This window comes from Solea solea, chromosome 6 (assembly GCF_958295425.1).
Source record: "Solea solea chromosome 6, fSolSol10.1, whole genome shotgun sequence".
In the NCBI taxonomy this organism is placed as follows: domain Eukaryota; kingdom Metazoa; phylum Chordata; class Actinopteri; order Pleuronectiformes; family Soleidae; genus Solea; species Solea solea.
In genome coordinates, this window is record NC_081139.1 from 1,541,603 (window position 1) to 1,562,402 (window position 20,800).

General features: G+C 39.2%; 1 protein-coding gene across 2 annotated transcripts in view; it reads right to left on the minus strand.

Annotated features, from left to right (window-relative positions):
* Positions 1–927: 927 nt before the first annotated feature.
* Positions 928–20,800, minus strand: part of rad18 (RAD18 E3 ubiquitin protein ligase) — a 29,254-nt gene continuing 9,381 nt past the window's right edge. The window contains exons 7-13 of one of the 2 annotated variants that reach the window (XM_058632078.1): positions 19,390–19,577; positions 18,818–18,888; positions 18,616–18,676; positions 11,033–11,164; positions 10,209–10,335; positions 5,065–5,109; positions 928–1,191 (exon numbers count right to left, since the gene is read on the minus strand). In XM_058632078.1, the coding sequence (XP_058488061.1) occupies positions 1,092–1,191; positions 5,065–5,109; positions 10,209–10,335; positions 11,033–11,164; positions 18,616–18,676; positions 18,818–18,888; positions 19,390–19,577 (724 nt within the window). In that variant the 3' untranslated portion in view covers positions 928–1,091. The remainder of the gene's footprint in view (positions 1,192–5,064; positions 5,110–10,208; positions 10,336–11,032; positions 11,165–18,615; positions 18,677–18,817; positions 18,889–19,389; positions 19,578–20,800) is intronic. The other variant, XM_058632079.1, reaches the window with a different exon arrangement.

Below are 20,800 nucleotides of genomic sequence, written 5' to 3' on the forward strand. Positions count from 1 at the left end.
TGCACATAAATTAAGTAATCTATGAATCCACGATTCTTTTGACTCTGCTTTTTGCAGAGCCCATTCAGATTTGTGTTTGACTGCTTCCTGGTGAGCTGACCTTTGGACTATTACTGTGTGTTCAAGTTGTGCTTCTAAGTCCTGTTGCCTTGAGTGCAGTCCTTGTCAGACATCATGTGTTTAGCATAGATTTATGAGGGTTTTAAGTCAGTTTCATCTCGCGTCAGCCAATTGACCATTACCCTCCACAGCCCAGACGAAGGCAAAAAAAAAAAAGGTGACTGTGGTTCTTGTGGACACAGTGGAATACATATATGGAATCAATGATTTCACTGCCTGCCTCACTGTTTCCCAAACGAAGGCAGGGATCAGGAGCCACTCAGTCCTCTCCTGTGGTTTCAAGCAAGAGCTACAGTACATCAAGAAAAGGACTAACAGGATCATTGTATAGGAAAGAAGGATGCAGTGGAACCAGAGATGTGCAGAATAATGAGCAGCCTGTCTGAGAAAGAAGACACCTGAGACACGGACACTGTGTCTCTGACTTCAGGCGAGCTCTGTTTTCAATCAAGGTCAGCTCCCAAAAGTGATCCTATACACATATACATCAACACCACTTGTCATTCTGAAGTGATCACACAGTCGTGTAGTGGTGACTCTGACTTTGCACAAGGTCTGGATTCATTGAATTAATTTCATCCAGGTTGTTCTTTGTGGGAGCTGCAATTTGGAAAGCTACAGATAAATTGGATGCGTTAGAATTGCTAATGAGAGGAAAGACGTGTCTTATTCACAGTCCAAGCTGACCAAGACGAAAGTGTTCGAGTAGCAAACAAAGACATCAGTGATTTTTAAAAATGTGGATATAAAACTAGAAACTGGATACTACTTTCATATTAGTTTAACATAAATCTGTACCACACAGTGTAACCTGATAAAATACTCAAAATTTATTCATAACAAACTCACCGTGAACATTGAAAATGAAAAGAAAAATGACAAATAAATTCATAATAGTTTCCCTCTAATCTTGAGTGTATTAGTATGAAGTTGAGTCTCCGTCTTTCCTGCCTCAGATCAGCTCAGCTCTGCTATGTTTTACGCCGTCGTTTTCCTCGAACAGGCGATGAACCCGAGTTATCTCCTCTGAAGCTGGACTTTCGGTTTTGGGCCGAGGTACTCGCTGTGTCTCTGTGAAAAAAATGTGGGTTTTCTTTAGATTTTGTTTTAGTGTTCTGTAAATGGAGAGAAGTAACAACAACAAAAATGGCGTCTTACAACTATTCTGTGAACAAGCTGCTAAAGCAAATGCATGGTAAGAGGAAAGTTTTAGTATTTATATGGAATTAGATTTGTGTCAATATTTTCAAACAACACTTTTCATAATTTAAGAAGCAAAAAAATATCGAATTAACTCATTACAAAATAGATTTGCAAAGAACAAGTGAGGGAGCGCAAAGAACAAGTGAGGGAGCGCAAAGAACAAGTGAGGAGCGCAAAGAACAAGTGAGGGAGTTCAAAGAACAAGTGAGGGAGTTCAAAGAACAAGTGAGGGAGCGCAAAGAACAAGTGAGGGAGCGCAAAGAACAAGTGAGGGAGTTCAAAGAACAAGTGAGGGAGCTCAAAGAACAAGTGAGGGAGCGCAAAGAACAAGTGAGGGAGCTCAAAGAACAAGTGAGGTAGTTCAAAGAACAAGTGAGGGAGTTCTAAGAACAAGTGAGGGAGCGCAAAGAACAAGTGAGGGAGCACAAAGAACAAGTGAGGGAGCGCAAAGAACACCTGTATTTTCAAACAAAATACATTTTGGAATGATTTAATCAATGTTTTTTGCTTCTTTAAAGTGTTGTTTGCTTCGTGAAAGGTGTTGTTTGAAAATATTTATCCAATATTTTGAAGCAAAGTCTATGAGATTTATTTTGCTGCCTGGCTGTGCTCTGTAAATCTGTACCAGGTGCTTGGATTATACAATCAATATATCAAAACCACAAACTTAGGAGAAACAGATGATACACTGATCACGATGGACACTCTTGTAATGAGCATGAGCAGTAAGCATCAGACAGCCGTCTCAAAGCCATAAACACTCTCTGTTATTGTAATTGATTTACAGTAGAAGGCGTCTTACAGGAATCTCATTCTCTTTTCTTCTCTCCACAAAACACATCTACATGCACCTGCGTTATAATGTCAAGGGGAAAACACAGAAATCAATACTCAGGTGCATATCAGTGATACCATAAATTCTGCAGACAGCAATCAACCAAATAGAGTAGGGAAGGTGTTTATATTGAGTGCATTCACACTCTTTTTTTATTATCCTGCCATTATCATTTCGACCGCAAACTTCAGACATCTCCAAAAAAAACAGATCAACGGACTAAGTCACACAAATAAAATATCACTCATGCCGTCAGAACGCCGAAAGCTTACTATCAATCTTGTATATTGTGTTAACATCAGCACACATCTTTATCTGCTCGGGGCAAAAATCACAACTGTGCCTCCAAGTCGCTCTGGATGAATTGGAGTGGTCATGGTTTACTCACAAGCACCAATTTTTGTCCATTAACCAAAAGGTTGATTCAAACAAGGCAACCATAGCAAGAACCTTTCCGTGGTATGACAACAGTGAGTGTCACAGATGTCTGGGTGAGGCGACAGAGAGTGGGAGATATCAGTTGTTGTGAAAAACAGTTTTTCTCTCAGTGTCTTAAATCTAAACCTTGATGAGCTCTTACGACGCTGATTTAGCCGCTCATTTCCACACGACTCTCTCCCGTGTTACACTCCCACAGTATATGAGTATATACTGAGGAATAACTTTGAAATCAATACTTTTTGTTGTAATTCTTAGTAAGCAGCCATTTAACAAGCGGGATAACAAACATCAGGCTTTAGTAACACTTCGATTTTTTTATTCTTCTTCATTGGTTCAGAATGCAGTTGGTGTAAACTGGAGCAATAGTTAGTTTGGTACAGTACATTATTGTAGGGATGAAACAATTACCACAATAACCGATTATTAATCGATCACTAAATTAATCGTCAACTATTTTGATCATCGATTTTATTTTTTTTATTATTATTATTATTATTATTATTATTATTAAAACAAGATTTCTGATCGTTTCAGCTTCTTAAATGTGAATATTTTCTTCGCTTCTTTGCTCATTAAGTCATTAAAACTGAATGATTTCTAGGTTTGACAAACATTTTTCTACATTTCTAAATTAAGTCAACAACAAAAACCACCAAAAGTTAAGTTTAACAATGTTGTGAAGCCTCTGGTGTTTCCCACCCCTCTTCTAAAGAAAGCCTTCCTGTTTTCAGAGGAACACATCTGGACTGAGAGCTCAGTGTCTCTGAATAAGCCCTTATGGATTATCTATGGCCACACAAATATTCTTTAGTACCATGTGATCCCTGCAGCTTCCCTGCTCAGCATGGAGTCTTAAGTTACAGCCTTATTACTTGAAGCACCTCTGACACAAACCTCTGTGGAGATGGGGGTCTCCTTCATGGAGACGTTATGTGTATGTATCTGAAATATACTGGCAAAGAAGCCAAAAGGGAGCCCTAAAACCACAAGGTCTCCCATGTGGAACCACTTACACCTTCTGTCGATTCTACCACAGATGTATATCACCCTCAAGCCAGTGACAGAACAAAAAAACAAAATTCCAGCAATGGAATGTGAGTCACAAGTCCACATGGGGATGGTAGGAGGATTGGGAGATATCAAAGATGTCATCTGCACAGTGTGCGGACCGGGACAAAGGCAATCAACAGTAGCCTTTGCTGGAGTCTTACAAAGGCTGAAGGATGACGGGAAACCTTGTCTGGCTGGTACAGAGACACATTTGGCTTTCACCCACTGAATTGAAGAGGTTATGAATTGTTATTTCTGAAGTCTAAGTACTGGTGCACTACAACTTTATTCAGTTAGATGCTGTGGGTTTAGTTTGCAACAGATAAACTTTCTGTACGTGCACTGTCCTTTTGTGTAACTATAAAAACTTTCATTAAGCAATAACGTACTGCAGATTGACACGCTTAGGCAGCGTAAAACTACAATCTGTCATAGATTTAAAATTACATTTGCTGACTCTTTATCTGCACTGTCCATCAAAAGAGATAAAATAGACAGCTGGAACCGTAAGCGCCGTCTCATCACGGTGAAGCCAGAACAGAAATGCATTGTAACTAAAGGGATTCTGTCTAACTGTGTGGCTCATGAGTGAATGAGCTTGGGGCAAGAGCAGTTGTATATTTAAATGTTCTGGGTATGAGGACCTGTGTGTGTGACTGTTTTATTGAATTGCCAAAATCTCAACAGACACAAACCACAAGGAGAAACTGTCCACCATTTGCTAAACTCGATAAGCAGTGCTGTATTTCATCATTTGAAGTCAATTATGAGAACTTGCTAGAGGACAATTAAGAAAACTCATACCGTAAAGGGAAATTCATCATAAAAAATATTAATATTCTGGACCCATCATAAGAATCAAGTCACATTTCAGAGAGACTGTGAATTCCTAACGTGATACAGCACGATGGTCCTTTAACTTCAAACATAGGCTGCTAAACCAACAGTGGAATATGATCACAGGTCTCGATGGCATAAAATGGCCCTGGAAATGTAACTCAAACATGCAGACTCATCTAAAGTCGGTACAAGGAGGCATCTGTGGAGCACATTATGACTACAGATATAAAATGGAGTCCTATTTTTTCCCTGAGTGTGAGGCGCAGTGCGGGCAGCCTTGTAAATGCAAGCTAATTACAATCTTGTGTGTTCCCAGTGCGTAGCTGGTGGACACGACAAGTGTGTGTACCTCAATCTGGATTTAGTACTTCCCGTTATAACAAACAATTACTGTCATTAGTCTAATAACGTTTATTTTCACTCAACACTCAAAAATGCTTGTTTTAGATATGCAACAGCTCCCAGTTGTAGAAAATAAGAATTGCATTCGCTGTCTTGTTACACATGCATTTTTGGGTATAGTGCTTTTTGTGACATGCAGCACAACAACAAACAAACAAATAGGATTTACTTACTGGTGTTTTATGACAGGCTCTGGACCAAAGATGTCAGAAATAGAACTGTTACAGGAGAAAAGGGGAGAAATATATCAGTAACACAAGATCAATCTATACTTAAACTCCATTCCCACTGGTCAAAAGATCAGTTTAATCCCAAGTTTAACACATACAGCTTTTTTTTTTCTCTAACTGGCATCAGCGAGAATGGAAGACCCGGATCAAAATGTGCCATTTCCTACGATGCACAATCTTCCAGCCTTAAGCATAGCTGTTATCATTACTGTTTGTGTTGATCCTCGGTCTTTAAAACTTGGGACAACACTCTGTATTATACATTTTATCAAGCACATCTTCAAAATGACTAACGGGTGATGCACATGGTACAAACAAAACACCACAGGGCAGAGAAACTAGTGCAACCACAAACAGTCTTTACTATTAGCTTTTTTCCCACCAAATAATTGCAGTACATCTGCTCGAATAATGGCCATAAATTCCAACTTTTCTGAACAGACTGCGATGCTTTGATACATTTTAGACGGACACATAGCAGGTGTTTTAACTGTATCGCACATCACACAGAACCACGGTGTCAGTGGCAGAGGCATGCCACCTACGAGGCCGTGTATATGTTACTTCAAAGGGGAGGCATATTGGTTTTTCCACACTATTCAATACCAAAATGGACACTCATGTCTCTGCTTCTCAGCAGGAGGCTATGGTTGCATGAGGTTGCCTCAGGCAAACACTTCATTAGGAGTCAGGCCACATGTATGTGATGAGAACAGCTGTATTTTTCACTTTTGTGCTGTCAAGTGTTCGAGGTCTGCTCTGCGGTTCACCAGCTATAAGAAATATATACATGTCCCCCATGATTTTTCGACCTTTTTATTAGAAAGTTTATTAGAAACTGAGAATTTGGACTCTGCAGCCTGAGGCACGTCCTTTCAACAGTGTATGATGGGTCAAACTTGTATGAACAGGTGAACAATAACCTTAGATTGAAACCAGAATTCATCAATTATTGAGATATGAACAGCCTTAAGGGTCCAATGTGTTAAAATGTAGGTAGAATTATTTTAATATGGCAGGAATTTCGGCACTATGACGTAGCAGAATACTCTCTCTCGCCTGAGGTTCACTAACATGCAGAACAGGTTGCAGTGCTAAATTGATTTGGTGCATGTACCATAACGCGGGTCACATTTCTCATGTGCATTTATGCTCCAGTGGTGTTACACAATAACAAAAAAAAAAGCTACTAGAATACAGATTAAACAAATAACTTAAATTCTGTTAGCAACAGGCTAGCTGTTGCTACCTAGCAACCACCAATTATGTGTGTTTGTTTTTGCATGACATCTTAAGTTTCTCTGAACCACAATTCCTGGTGGTTTAACTTTGTCATCACTGTAAATCAGAGATAAAGACTTGGGTAAATGATTCCCCTCTTTAACCACCTCTGGTGGTTTAAAAGTTCAGCCACAAGTGACTAGTCGCATCCTGTGTCTAGTAAATAAAAATAGTACACAACGTGTCTTTAAGATCAGAGAAAATCTTCTATCATTATCTAATGTATTATAAAACAAGCCAGATATTCACAATCGCAAGTGAGAGCTAAGATACAAAATACCACATTAATTACCTGCATATGTGTTGCAAAATGTGCAAGTTATACTAAATAAATGCAAAAACAAACATGTGAATAAATAAATAATTTAATGAATTAAATGCACAGTGTGTATTTCCTGCCACTATAAAAACAAAAGACAACAGAGTTGTTAACTAGTTAGTGCCAAATATTTCTTATTTCTCCCTGATGATTAATAGCAAGGCTGCCCAAGAAGTTATAACACTATACTATATTACTATTATACGACTACAAACCGACTAGAAATACATACTGTACGTCCATGGATGGTAAGAGTGCTGTAATAGTTTATACTAATATAAGTAAACGACTCTACAAAATATATACCATTAATCGTAGTGTTTTTTTATTTATTTTAATGCACAAACGTCACATATTATGTTGAACCCTGGCAGATTTTTAAAGAAAATTGTGTTTGAACATTTCTGATATAAAATGGCATCATTTTATTATATCTCATTGGATACTTGTTTTAGATTATGTCTTCTTTTAAATTTTACTTTGTCATAGACATTTTCTCCCCCATGTGTGCGTGGGTATCCAACAAATACTCAACAACATGTACTCTTTGTATAAAAAATATCTCTGGCCAGAGCCACAATGCAAATTTTGCATGGGAAATATAGTTTCTGAACATGATTTAAGTTGTATGGAGGGCAAACAGAAGCAGGACCCTGTAAAATAGTCATGGTTGTTGGCTCTAATTTACTGGATTTTGTTCCCAGTTATAGATTAAAACACTTAACTTTTAGATGTATGGTAACATTTCACTTAAGTCCCACTATTTAGTATTAATAAACACTATACAAACATTTAAGTATTTATTTCACACACATAATTTTAAGTACAACTTCTCATATAAAGATGTGTGACAACTGTGTTTTAATATTTCATGTGTTTATTTACCAGCCACCGTGTGTCCAAAGGGGGAGTTTGAGTTGTTAAAACAGCATTTGTTTCATTTCACATCCCGCTGCCACATTCATGAGTGTTTTCTTGGTGCCACAGCTGCACTGTGCCGTGGGCAACTACATTCCACATTAACTGGCGATGGCTGACACCGATGTAGTACAATGTTTTATTTTTATCCACCCACCTATAGATTACACAAGTACAAAGGGCGGAAAGTCTCTCAGGCTACATCCAGTCTGCAGGCTTTAATTCTACTTTTAAAAAACAAACAAAACAAAAAAGAAATAGATTACCTGATTCCTGTAATTACTCTGTTGACAGCACAGACAAGAGTGGTTGGTATATGCGTCTCAGGGGCTGGTGTGGCTGCAAGGGTTTGTTTACAGGGCATGTGGGTTTTTTATTTTTTCATAATTATATTAAAAACTAAGAACAAACTTAGACAAACTGTTTTTGGATATGTACGGACTTCTATAACTTGCTTTATGGTAATCTATGACTTAAACACACTTATTTTTGTCTACTAAAGGATTGGGTTATGAGCATTTGATTATGTATGTGGCCACACTGTTGGTGTAGTGGTTAGCACTCTTGACTTTGCAAGGGTTACGGTTCTTTGCAGCAAGAAGACCCGGCTTTGCGCCCTGGTTGGAACGAGGGCCTTTCAGCATTAAGTTTACATGTTCTCCTTGTGGGTCTTGGTTCTCCCGCTTCCTCCAACAGTCCAAAGACATGTAGATTTGGGGATTGGACACTCTAAATTGACTGAAGGTGTGAATAAGAGAGTGGATGGTTGTCTCTGTGTGGCCCTGTGATGGACTGGCGAACAGTCCAGGGTGTACCCCCCCATCGCCTTATGTCAGCTGAGATTGGCACAGTTCCCCCACGACCCTCATTGGAGGATGAAGCAGTAGAAAATGGATGGATATTTATAGCGTTCCCTGCTGGTTTTTCGGTGCACACGAGGGTCAAGGGGCCACTGGTGCCAATTCCAGCTGACATAGGGTGAAAGAGTACACCCTGGACAGGTTGCCAGTCCATGTTCTGATGGGGTCATGAACCCAGGTCTTCTTGCTGCAAAGGCACCAGTGCTAACCACTACACCAACTGTGTGGTTAGTGTCACTGATATCTGCTACATGATAGACATTAAGATTTTAAGGATTGATATCGTTAGAATTGTTTTGCAAACAAGACTGAACTGATGGGCGGTCTCTGTATGTGTTGTGATTCATACTATATTTGTATAATTACCTTTATTACAATTTACTGTACTTCTGTGTTGGGCCATATAGTTGTCAAGAGCGAGCCTGTCCCTAACCAGTTAGTGTTTGAATACACCAACACAGTAGCTTGAAAACCAGTTATTTTAAATCTGTAAAATCAGGGGCTGTTTTTTTATGTGTTTGGAGCGTGTGTGTCCTTTAATACTCAGGCCACATGAGAAATGGTCTCGAAATGGTCTTTGTCTCTAAAATGAACGTTAAACCCATCACATAGACAACGCTCCGGAATCAGTAGGTGAAAGATAGGACGCACCCAGAGAAGTGTTTTTTTTTTTCTTCCAAAGAAGTAGTGAGGGCAATGATGTACTGATAATCCACTGTCCATTGTCTATTTTGTTTTTTAAAATTCTTCATCAATTCAGTGAGACTGCAGCAACTCCAGTCATCTCAACAGCTCACAGGTTGTTGTTGCTTTGTAACAATGGATGTGATGGAATACTTTGAAAGAAACCAAGTCCAGACAAAGATCAAGGCAGGGCAAGGCAAGACTTGGTCAAGACCAAGACCACAGCACTTTACAAAATATATAACATTGGTAAGGCTTTATACTTTATGAAAATAACAGCAGTGCCCCGCGGAAAAAGTAATACTTTACTGGAAAATGAAAAGTTGTAAATCAACACAAGCCTATCTTTGGCATTGTGCTCTTTAAAACCAAAAAAGATCAGATGATACCAGATGAGATACTATAAAATGATGTCTGTGTGATAATACTGCTGTATTGTACTTGGTAAATCTTTGAGTGCATTTTAAAAGAGTTTATACAACATTAATGCACTGATGCATTCACACTGGGGAGTGACCTGCACACCAAACTAAAACACACAGGGCGATCAGATGCATTTGGACTCACAATTATCAACAATGCCATCCTACCTGCTTATACAAAGGTAAACAACCGAGTTAACAGGTTGTAAATCTTTTCATAGACTTGGAGGGGCATTGCTCTCCCAAAAGAGGGAGTGGTGCTGTTTGCCAAGTGTTTTCCTTTAAATGTTGTTGTGCAAACAAAATTTATTTGTGGTGTAGAAAAACAAAGGTTAAAGCAGGCAACCTGGCGACATCCGTGCTCCTGAACCATCGCACAACTTCTCCTTATCTCAGTGAATCTAACCTAACTTTGTGTAGAGGGAGCTAAAGAGGAAGTGGCAGTTGTTGTTGGTGACAAAATATTACAACTAACTACTTGGACTTTTAAAAAGAGGTATTTGGACTACAGCCAGCTTTGTGTACAACTCTAATTACCAACAAAACGTACCCTTTGTTTAAATAGTATATGACAATGTCACCAAGGGCGTAACCAGCTCTCACCTGCTGATGGACACGTCACTGTTAGTGGGACTGGGTGGCAACTCAATTCCTCTCGCTGATTGCTCCTCTTCCCCGACTGTGTCTTCTGCTTTCATCTGGAGGCAGCTCCTTGATCCTGAATCTTGATCTGGGGGATGAAAATATATATTATAATAACGTCACGACACCCACAGAGAATCAATCAGTGGAGAAATGATCTGTCAAAATGTGGATGCAGAGAATAAAATAGGCCCGATAGCCCAGTTCAATATATTTTCATATGTTAAACACATTCAGCTCGTTCTATCCCTTTAATGTATTTATTTTGTTAGTATAAGTCACGTTTAAATACAAGAAATATAACAAAATATGTCAGTGATTTTCAAAAACAAATATCACATATTTGTGATTCTGCATTTGCTCTCATACGCGTCGTTTGCATCTCATTTGCTTCCAAATCGCTCACTCCCCAACACGCCATTCATCCACAACATGTATTGGCATATCCTTTTCCACTCCAGTCTGATGCACACATTGCTGGAGTGCACCAAACGTCGTGTTATTCATTTAAAGACTGAAATAAAAAAGTCTCCCTACCACACATACAAACCAGCAGGTGGTTGCAAAAGCTCTGTTGAGCAAATGTCATTTTTCTCAAAGCATTTACTTTGTGATATTTTAACGACGGGGGAACACTGTTTTGTAAAATGGCACAAGGGGAATGTGTCACAGCTGGTTACAGCTAGTAACAGGTAACTTTTGCAACAGTGCTCTAAGGAGACTAAGATATCTCCTGTGGCTTGAGTAGATTTTATTCCCGAGGAAGGTAATGAGTGTTCAAGTACCTGCAGAGAGTGTCTTTTCTACATCTTCTTCCTTCACAATGACTTCCTTTTTGATCCGCAGCTGCCTGGTGGTTTCTAGGCGACCCCGGACCTGGGCAATGAGGCGGGAAAAGTCGTTGCTGTGCTGCTTCCCTGTGGACAAAGTAGCATAATATGGGTTAAAAAAAAAAAAAAGGGAAGGTGATCGAACGCCCTGGATGCCATAACAGTATGCAACAGCATCTGAATGATTAACTCGTCGATCGTCTTTATGTAAATCTACATCTCATAGCCACTGCATGCCGTTGACTGTGTATTATTATAGCAAATACAAAACTAGTTTTTCTTTTGTGACACAAAAACATCAAAAACAATAACACATGAAGCAAATCAGACATGTGTTTTCACTTGGAAATGAGTTTGTCCTAACATAGAAAAGGTGAGCAGACATCATTTTTATTCATGAGCCTCAGAATCTTATGTGAAATGCCACCAAGACCAGAATTAGAATTACAGAGCATCTCCACATGTATGATTTTCGATTGGAGAATGGTGACAGAACTGAGAGGGGGGCGAGAAATATGTAAAAAAGCAATCAAGTATGATTTAATTACCATGAGCAGTTCAGAGAGAGTGATTTGAAACTACATTACTACATTAGCTGAAACCTTTTCAGGTAATCTGAATTAAAAAATTAAATTACAGGGGAGATTTTGTGGCTGCTGGTTACTAAATGAAAACAACAAAATGAATTTCAATTTCTGGTAAGAAAATGAGTGATGTTTCTTTTATATGATTCATTTTCCATTATTCTAACATGAGCATGAGAAAAAAGTCTGCAATCCACTTAGATTAACTTTTTTGTTTGTTTATTTTTACCACTGCAACAATACTTGTGACACAGACAACAAGTGGGTGTTAAAATTCAGCTTTTCACTAATGCTACCGCAGACTATAAATATAAAAAGAATATAAATGCATTTTAGAATGCAGGCATGGTCAAGTTGACCTACTGAAGATTCATACCAAGCACTGTTGAGTGAGTTTGAATGTGACCTGGTTTTCAAGTGGTTCTGAATATTTAGAACCACTTGTCTGAAAAGAAATTATACCCCAAACCATCTCCAGCATTAACAGAAAGTTTAAATTTAAATTATAGACAGGGAACAGTAAATTTTAAGAATAACAAATCTCAAACAATCTCTGCAAAAACCACCAGCAATGACTGAGGAGAAACACCAGGGGAGAACCATGCAGACAACCCAGCTGTCCAAAAGTTGTGTGTGGAACATTAAGACGAGTGACGAGCAGGTGCGGTGCAAACTCTGCCAGACGTAGGCATCATATCACAAGTTAACTTCAACAACGAACAGCCATTTGAGAGCTAAGCACCCCGCAGAGAGGAGGCCCATCGCCATCGGAGCAGCAATCAATAGCTAGCTTTGTCACCAGGCGAGTCAAGTTTGATGAGAGACATGCAGAGCAAACAAGACCCTAATCTCAAAGAGGATAGCTGCAGACATGTTTCCCATCTGCTTCATTGAAGGCGATGGTTTTAGGAGCTGAAGGGCAATTGTTAAGCCAGAATTTGTGGTGTCTTTCATTCTTTTCATCTTCTGCCACTTTATCCTGCACACGAAGGTCAACGAGGGCCGCTATTACAAATCCAGGCTGACGTAGGGCGATAGGCGGGGTACACCCTGGACAGTTCGCCAGGGACACATAGAGACACCACTCGTCAAGGAAAAGGTTTAGATTGGTTTTCCACTACAACATAGTACCTACTCAATGTGGGCGGAGACATCGCTGCATAGCAGCGACACACACAAACGAGTGACTAGTGACTTGTTCAGCAGTTGTTTTCAGTGTAACTGAATCATTAATCATTAAAAATATTTGTTCAGTACTCCCTCAATGACCGGAGCACAGACTGACACAGTCACAGTCTGTCACAGCAGGGTTTGTGATGCCGCTGATTGTACATTTCCCTGGTAATTGTTGGAGATAAACCCACATTTTTAGGATTGTTAAGTCTTTTTTATCTGATCTACAGTTCGGCTTGATTCTTGTGTCGGACGTCTCTTCCTGTGACGGTACTCTGACCAATCAGTGACCGGCAGTCTGGAGACGTCACGCATAGTATCGCCTCAGCTTGCTTGGAACCTCACCAGAGCAGGTACTAAAAAAAGTACCTGGTCCCAGGTACTATGCTAGTGGAAACGCAACTTAACTGTGCCGAGGTGAGGCGAAACACGCCCAAACTGTGCAATGATAATCAGCTAAACAGAGAATCGACGAAGCAGCAGAGATGGCGAGACAGGACTCCGATGTAAAGTTGGCATTTTCATTGTTTGTGGCGATAAAATCACTTCTTCAAGTTCATTGTGATCAAAGGCAAGAACGTACACGTAATGTGTACATTATGTCCCGGAGCAAAAACTTTGTCGACATCCGAGTTAAATGCACTTTATATGGTGTAACTGTTTACTTTTCTTACAAAGATAATACTTGAAGTGCAGGATAAACATCTTGCTGTCTGTCGACGTGCAATAAACCTACAAACTTTTTTTTAACAGTAACGCAAATAGTTACTTTCCCTGGTACGAGTTACTAGTAATTCAGTTACTAAGTCAGTTACTTTTTGGAACAAGTAGTGAGTAACTATAACTAATTACTTTTTAAAGTAACGTTCCCAACACTGATGATAATGCAGGTGAGATGGGCACACAGTTGGTGGAAGTTGGAAAAACTGTCTCTGAGCACAAATTCATGGACTGTCATTACAAACATAACTGGGAAATACAGAGCGCTGTTATGAGGACAAAAAGCAAAAGACACGGTGCTAAAAACACAGCTCACATGCTTTCCACAGGCTACGGCTACACAAGACTGGGGGATTTAATGGAAAAGTTATGCTTGCGTAAACGATAATGCTAGCAATAACGGTGCCATCTCACACTGACCCACACTGGAATGGGACTCTCAGCTTTGATTTATAAGCTTCAAAACACTAACCATGCGGTCGCATCTGCCCATAGTATGGTTTTGCACTTTCATTACAGCATGAGTGCGACACAAGCCCTGAAAAAGAGGCAACAACTTCAGAACTTGTTCCAGCGACCACTTGAGCAAATATTGGGGATATCTGCAGTTCTATCAGACAGAGCTTTAACTAAACTATCAGGCGCTGCACCCTGGACATGATTGATGATAGCTGGAGCATTATAAGGGAGCTCATTCCTGTGCTCCACTCACCGAAATGTGCCACCACAGCATCATGTGGAGAATATAAGGAGGATACTTTGGTTTTCCCGGTTACAGAAACTCTTCTGTCAAAACATCTCAAAGAAACTTAGAGAGAGAGTCTGCTTAGGTGCCTCAGTTCAAGCATACCGTGTCTGCGTCATTGGAGTGGTGGCTTGCACCTGCTGACAGGGTGACATACATCAAATCCCTGCTGGATCCAAGGCTAAAAAAACACCCGAGATTCAAAAGATAAACTTGCTATGCAGGCAAAGGTGTGTAATCTCCTTTTGTGCAGCTCTGAGTGAACTGGTGAGGTTGCTGCAGATGAATCGAGATGAAACAAAAAGTGATACCGATTCTGCCACGACGCTCCTCTTTGGCGAAGATTACAACACGATAACAACAAACACCACTACTGAACTTAATCAGTACCGCAAAGGAGAAATGCCCCTTCACATCCATCCCTGATAGAGCCCACAGTCTGCGCCGTTTGAGAATGCTTTCAACAGCTGCAATTATTGTAAATAGAGTGCACTCCAACTTTCATCCGGACCCTGTGGACATGCAAATTTGCTTGAGTAAAAATATGTAATGGGCAACAGGCTGAACAGCTGTTCATTATTCTCCATTAAGATTTAATGGATGTAAAATTAATGTCCATGTCACCATTGCTGTAACTCAGGTACATGCTCAGAAAAATGATATTACTGATAGAGAAAAAAAAAATATTAGTTTACATCAGCTTGGTTGTGCTGTTGGCCCAGGATTGTGTGTTGTTTTAAGACCTTGTGTCGCCTAAACGTTGCTTTTAAGTTGTTATGTAAATAAAATATTAATTTCTCTCTTTATTTTATGGTTAAAAAAAACAATAATTCATTATTATTGTTGACAATGAATATAGTCTGTATATAACGTCACATTTGTACAACTTAATATCTTCAGTAAAAGATAAATCACAGACAGGGGAGGTGGCAGCACTATCACGCACACCCACAAACAACATTGAGTTTTGAGCCAAAATAAATATCATGTAAAATAAAATAATAAAAAAAAGATCCATTATAATGTGTCTGAAAAACAGTTTGTTTGTACAGCCTTTGTTGTCCCAGAAAATCCCAGAGCACCAGCAGCTGTGTTGATTTCATGTCTGTCAAATTCTGTGATCAGTGACATTTGAATTGGAATAGTGTGACTGAAACCTGGTCTTAGACGATATAATGGCAAACTGTTCATGAGTTCAACTCATACAACATGTGTATGTAATGCTCAAGCATGTCTTCATAGGCCATTTTCACAGCAGATATTTGGTAGCAACAAACACAGATTTTGACAAAAATATTAATCAAGGTTCCGCTCCAGTTTTAAGAGCCAGGAACGTGCTATTGTTGTGGTAAGTATAAGGGTAGGTCACTCTAAATACTTGACACTTTAACCTGTGCAAACAGTTATTTTCCTGCAAAATGTGTTATTTTTAATCCTTAGAACACAGAGCATTTCAGCTGCTTTTTTCCATTGCTATGTTTAAACATACAGTAAATAATCTGCAATATAGAGTGTCTTATATCCTTTTTTTTTAGCACAGCCTAGGCAATCTGATGAAAAACAAACATCATCTTCACCAACTATATAAACACACCTGAGCAAAAGCTACTCAAAATGTTTAAATTCAGAATTGAATTTGTGAAATTTGGAAGTCCGTCACAGTTCCAAGTTCACTTGGCTTGTTTTTATGAACAAAAAGAAAAACGCTCTATTTTGTGACTTCTGCACAATAAGTGCTACTTTATATCACGACTAAAAATGCGATATAAAATCATACACTTAGTCATGACAGCATTACAAAAACAACAAATCTAAGGGTGGCCTCGACGTTTGCACATTACTGTAGGTGAGAGAAATTAAACCATGACATATACTGTAGGAGAGATAGAGTGACGTATGACAGCTGTTGGCTGTGACGAGCCGGAAAACCTTATTAATCAGACATAATGACCCTCTTAAATCAAAGATCACTAATTACCAGAAGCACTACCAGAGCTAAATTGCAAATGATCAACGACAGTCTGCTCTTCAATGGCATCAGTTGGTCTCACATTAGGATTGCCCAGGATTGTCCTTATAGCTAAACTGTGACCGTATTTACATCAGAGCCACATGCAAAAGCCGGTGAGTCATTTTCACCTTCCTGTCTGCTCATTCTCCGTTCCCCATAGCGACAAAGTGAGTCATCCACATCCTTCTCCCGATAAATCAAGAGGTTATCACAGCAGCACAGCTATTTATAGATCACTCCTCTGGGGAGTCACATCCATTTTTTTTCCAGCCACTTTTTAAAGTTAGCTGCTCTTGAAATAGTCATTTCAAACAGGCTTTTTCATCTTGTTCAACCCCAGTCAACATGACTTTCCATAATTTTACCCTAATGCTGCTGTTCTTGCTCAACCTTGGGATTGAAAACACAGATCCAGTCCAGATTTCTGTGCATCTGCAGATCTGCGAGTGGAAAAAAAAATAAAAAATCTCACAAACTTAAGTATCCAACTGACTCTAGACGTCATAGCAGAAAAGCCCTTGGTATCATTTACACCGAGGAATAAAACCCGTTTTCTACATTAATTTCAACCTCTTGATACTAAACGGCTCACTGACGGTGCAGCAGTTCTGCTCATGTTTAATAAGCTGTGGCAGGAATATGAGGCAGGCTCCTAATGAGGGGCTTCCAGGTTGGGATGTGTTGGGATTGAGGTTATGGTTTTGAAGAACCATAACCTCAATGAATATGCAAATCATAACGGAGTTGAAGACAAAATAAGCATATGGTTGGTGTTACTATTGCCTATTTCGTTTTCCACAACCTCCTCTACTCCTTTACTACACTGGAAAGCAACTATTAATCAGCACTGACAAAATAACATCATGCAGTCTGTGTGATGGATTACTGCTCGAGCCGGACCCGGGTCTCTACGAGTGGACTTTCCTAATGAACTAAGTGCATAGAAGTGCAGAACATAAATCCAGTGATTTGCCTGGAAGGCCATGGTTTGCCTTTGAAAGTTATTATCACAGGTTGTCATTAAGATGCCCAAAGTGTACCAAATTTCTTTTGTAATTCTTTTTGAGACAAGAAGCTTGGAGCCTGCATTGATCTATAGATTATGAGAGGGGATTTTTACATCAATAAATTGTTTATGACAAAAATAAAAGCTTAAATGTTTAAACTGTGAGTGAGTGCAAAAAAAAATAATTGATAGTTCTGGAGCAAAATGGTTTATCTCTCAAAACAGCCATTTTGTGTTTCTCTCTCCGGCTGATGTCTTTTAATGCATCTTCTGAACTGTTCTTCTACACACAGCAGCATTCAGACATTTTTCTTAAAACGTGTGTGTTGGACACAGCAAGGTTATAAGGACCAGGGGATTAAGTGCACAGCATGAAGACAAATGTATAAGAACTAGAGCTGCACGATGTATCGTTTGAGCATCGTCATCGCGGTGTGCACATGTGCAATAGTCGGTTACTTTTCTCCTTTCAGAAAAGCATCTCTAAACTGGCTCCTTGCTCTGCTCTTCACTCTCTCACTCACTCAGCCCCTCCCCTCTACACACATGCTGTCCCTCACACACCGCGACGAAGATGAGCGATAGACAGGAGGGAGAGATCGTGGCCACGTCCAGACGGAAACGGCACGAAGCGTAAACGTAATCTTTTTCTTTGCCATTTCCCTGTAAACACTTCGTCGTGTCAGGAAATGTCTCCTGTCGGCTGTAGTAAATATGCCAAGAGTGGAAGTTGTACAGTAACACATTCCATAATAACAGAAATAGAATGAACCGAGACAGGGAAAGAAAGGGAAACAATGACATTTTCTTTGCGTTTTGCGACGTTTTTTGTGTGAGAATATTGAGCGACTTTTTTTATTTAAAAAAAAAACACCGACTTTCTAAATGTAAATACTTCGAGTAGGAAAAGCACAATCCTGCTGCAAGGAGTGAAATCCATCTAAGTGTATTTATTTATTGTATTTATTTCGCACACATGCACTTTATTTTATGATTCAACACATTTTTACTGCGTTCAATCAGAAAATTCTTCTTCTCTGTGGAGAATTATTGAACTGTAGGCCGTAACAAAACTTTAGCCCATATCCTATATGACAGCCATCATGTCATAAATATATGGCAAGATATCGTTGCTAGTTTTAAATAACTATTGTTGAGGACACAATCTCATCCTATAGGAAAAGTCAGTGTAAACATGTGTGCATCAAATACATAAGGTAACTACATTGTGTGTGTGTGTGTGTGTGTGTGTGGGAGAAAGAGTGTAGTGAAAACATCCCTAAAACAAAAATCACTTACTATAATTTGAATGAATCTCCTCAATTTCCTTTTCCGTCTGTTTCTTAGTGAAAACCATGACCTGCAAGAAGTTTGAATGAAATAAGAAATTACTGTATATTACAATAATATTTCTCAACTAAATCCAACAGTAACAAACAGTAACAAAACGCAGTAACAAAAAAATGTCATGGTTAAAGAAATAAATAAAGTTAGTGCTTACAGGTTTGGCTTTCCCTTGTAGCTGGTTCCTGCTCTTCTCATTGGCCTCCACCTCTTTGGCAATATCTTCAGCTGTTGACGAAGGACAGAATCATTTTTGAATAAGTAAATAAATCTGCTCTCAAACACACTGAAGTTCTGAATGACCATATATGTAAATAAGGTTTGCAATGGTTATTCAATTAATCCATTATTAATTGATTACTTAATTAATGATCAAACATTTGGTTTGTGGACAAAACGAGACATTGATCGACATTTTTCCAACATTTCACGACATTTTAGGAACAAAACGATTACTTGACTGATCAAGAAAGTGATCGAAAGATTAATCACTTGTGTAAATAATTGTTAGTTGCGGCACTAGTGTACATTAACAGGACAACAATGAACATGTCAGTCCATAAATTACTGACTGTATTATGTCTTTTTATTAAGAGTGGAAAAATAACTTGCACTTTATGGACAGGTTGTTAATTTTCAGGCTTATGTAAACATTTGTTCATGTAATCATATCCTGGATATGAAAATAATTGACTCAACTTATGGTATAATAGACTAAAATATGCTTACCTGATTTAGGGTTTAGAGAATCACACTGAGCATTGTATATGTGGACAAACTCCTTGTGTCTTTTGATCATCTGATCTCGAGAACCCTGCACCGAGAGGTAGCTCTCCTTCAGTCTCCGCTTTAGCTCCACCGTGGAGAGTAGGTTGTAGACCAGTTTGCTCATTGGACGCCTTGCCTTACTAAGGGAGCTGCAACAGACAAGACGAGTTAATAGTTTATCACAGTAATTCGTCTGATCGATGCTATCATGTGCTTAATGGTAACCCATTGTTGTGGTTCGGAGAAGAACGACGTGAATGTCACCGTTGTGCGCTTTGTCTTTCATATTAATACGCTCCTTTGTGCAGGCTGACTACATTTAAGGGTATTAAAAACATCTGCAATTCATCATTATGACATTGAGATCTGCTCCAGATTGTGTTTTACACTGTTGAGCAAATATGCCCTCTCAAAGCACAACCTCATAATTTTACATGAGCGATTAATCATCCTCGAAAAACCAAATTTCAGAGGCCACTCACAATGAACTCAAATTATGTCACAGAAAGATTTGTATCCAGGTTGAATACAAACGCAAAAAAGACTGAGTAATAACTACAATTGCATAATTATAGGCTTTCAGACATTTAATAGAAACATTGGCTGATTATGGCTTGATAAAAAATTGTTTTATCCAACAAAAACAATTTTGATGTCCAGGTCTGCATCACACTATGGAACTTCTGCTTTCGGGTTCATGCCACAAACAAGGCTCCAGAATGTGACCAAACTTTGAGACAGTTTTTCATGCGAGTGTCGTCCGTGACTCCGCCAGCATGCAGCAAGGCCACAGAGCAGGAGCCGCGAGACAGATTTCTCATGGCAATTCAAAAACTACAGGTAGAAAGTGTTGCCCTACTCATCAGATGCACCTAGGTAGGTGGGTTCTCAATGCAAATACACTGTTACACAGCCAGAGACGCGATTCCCTCTAACCCTCCCTTTTCCTAATGCAAGGTTGAATGCAGGTTGAATGTTGGTTCCTCACTCTTTATAATCTAATAGAGTTTTTGGTTCAAAAGGTGGAATTGGACATGTCTGAATGCAGTGGTTCCCAAACTTTTTTTTTCTTTGCCAAGCCAAGACAAACAAGGCACCAAAAGGAACCAAAACCCAAACGTCTGTCCATGCACACACACCAAAAGAATGACGTGAATAATTACAATATTCCTAACCTCACGGTGTAAACTGGCCCGTGCTTCCTTAAAATCAAAACCATGGGAAGTCTTGAGATATTGCCTTGTTTTCTTTGTTGATACAGGTGAATCACTGGTACTTTCTCAGACAGGACAGTTTATTGTACAGATGCTAAAAACAGAAACACGATCAGGTATAGCCATTAACTGACCCGTGAGAGTCACAGGAGTTCAGA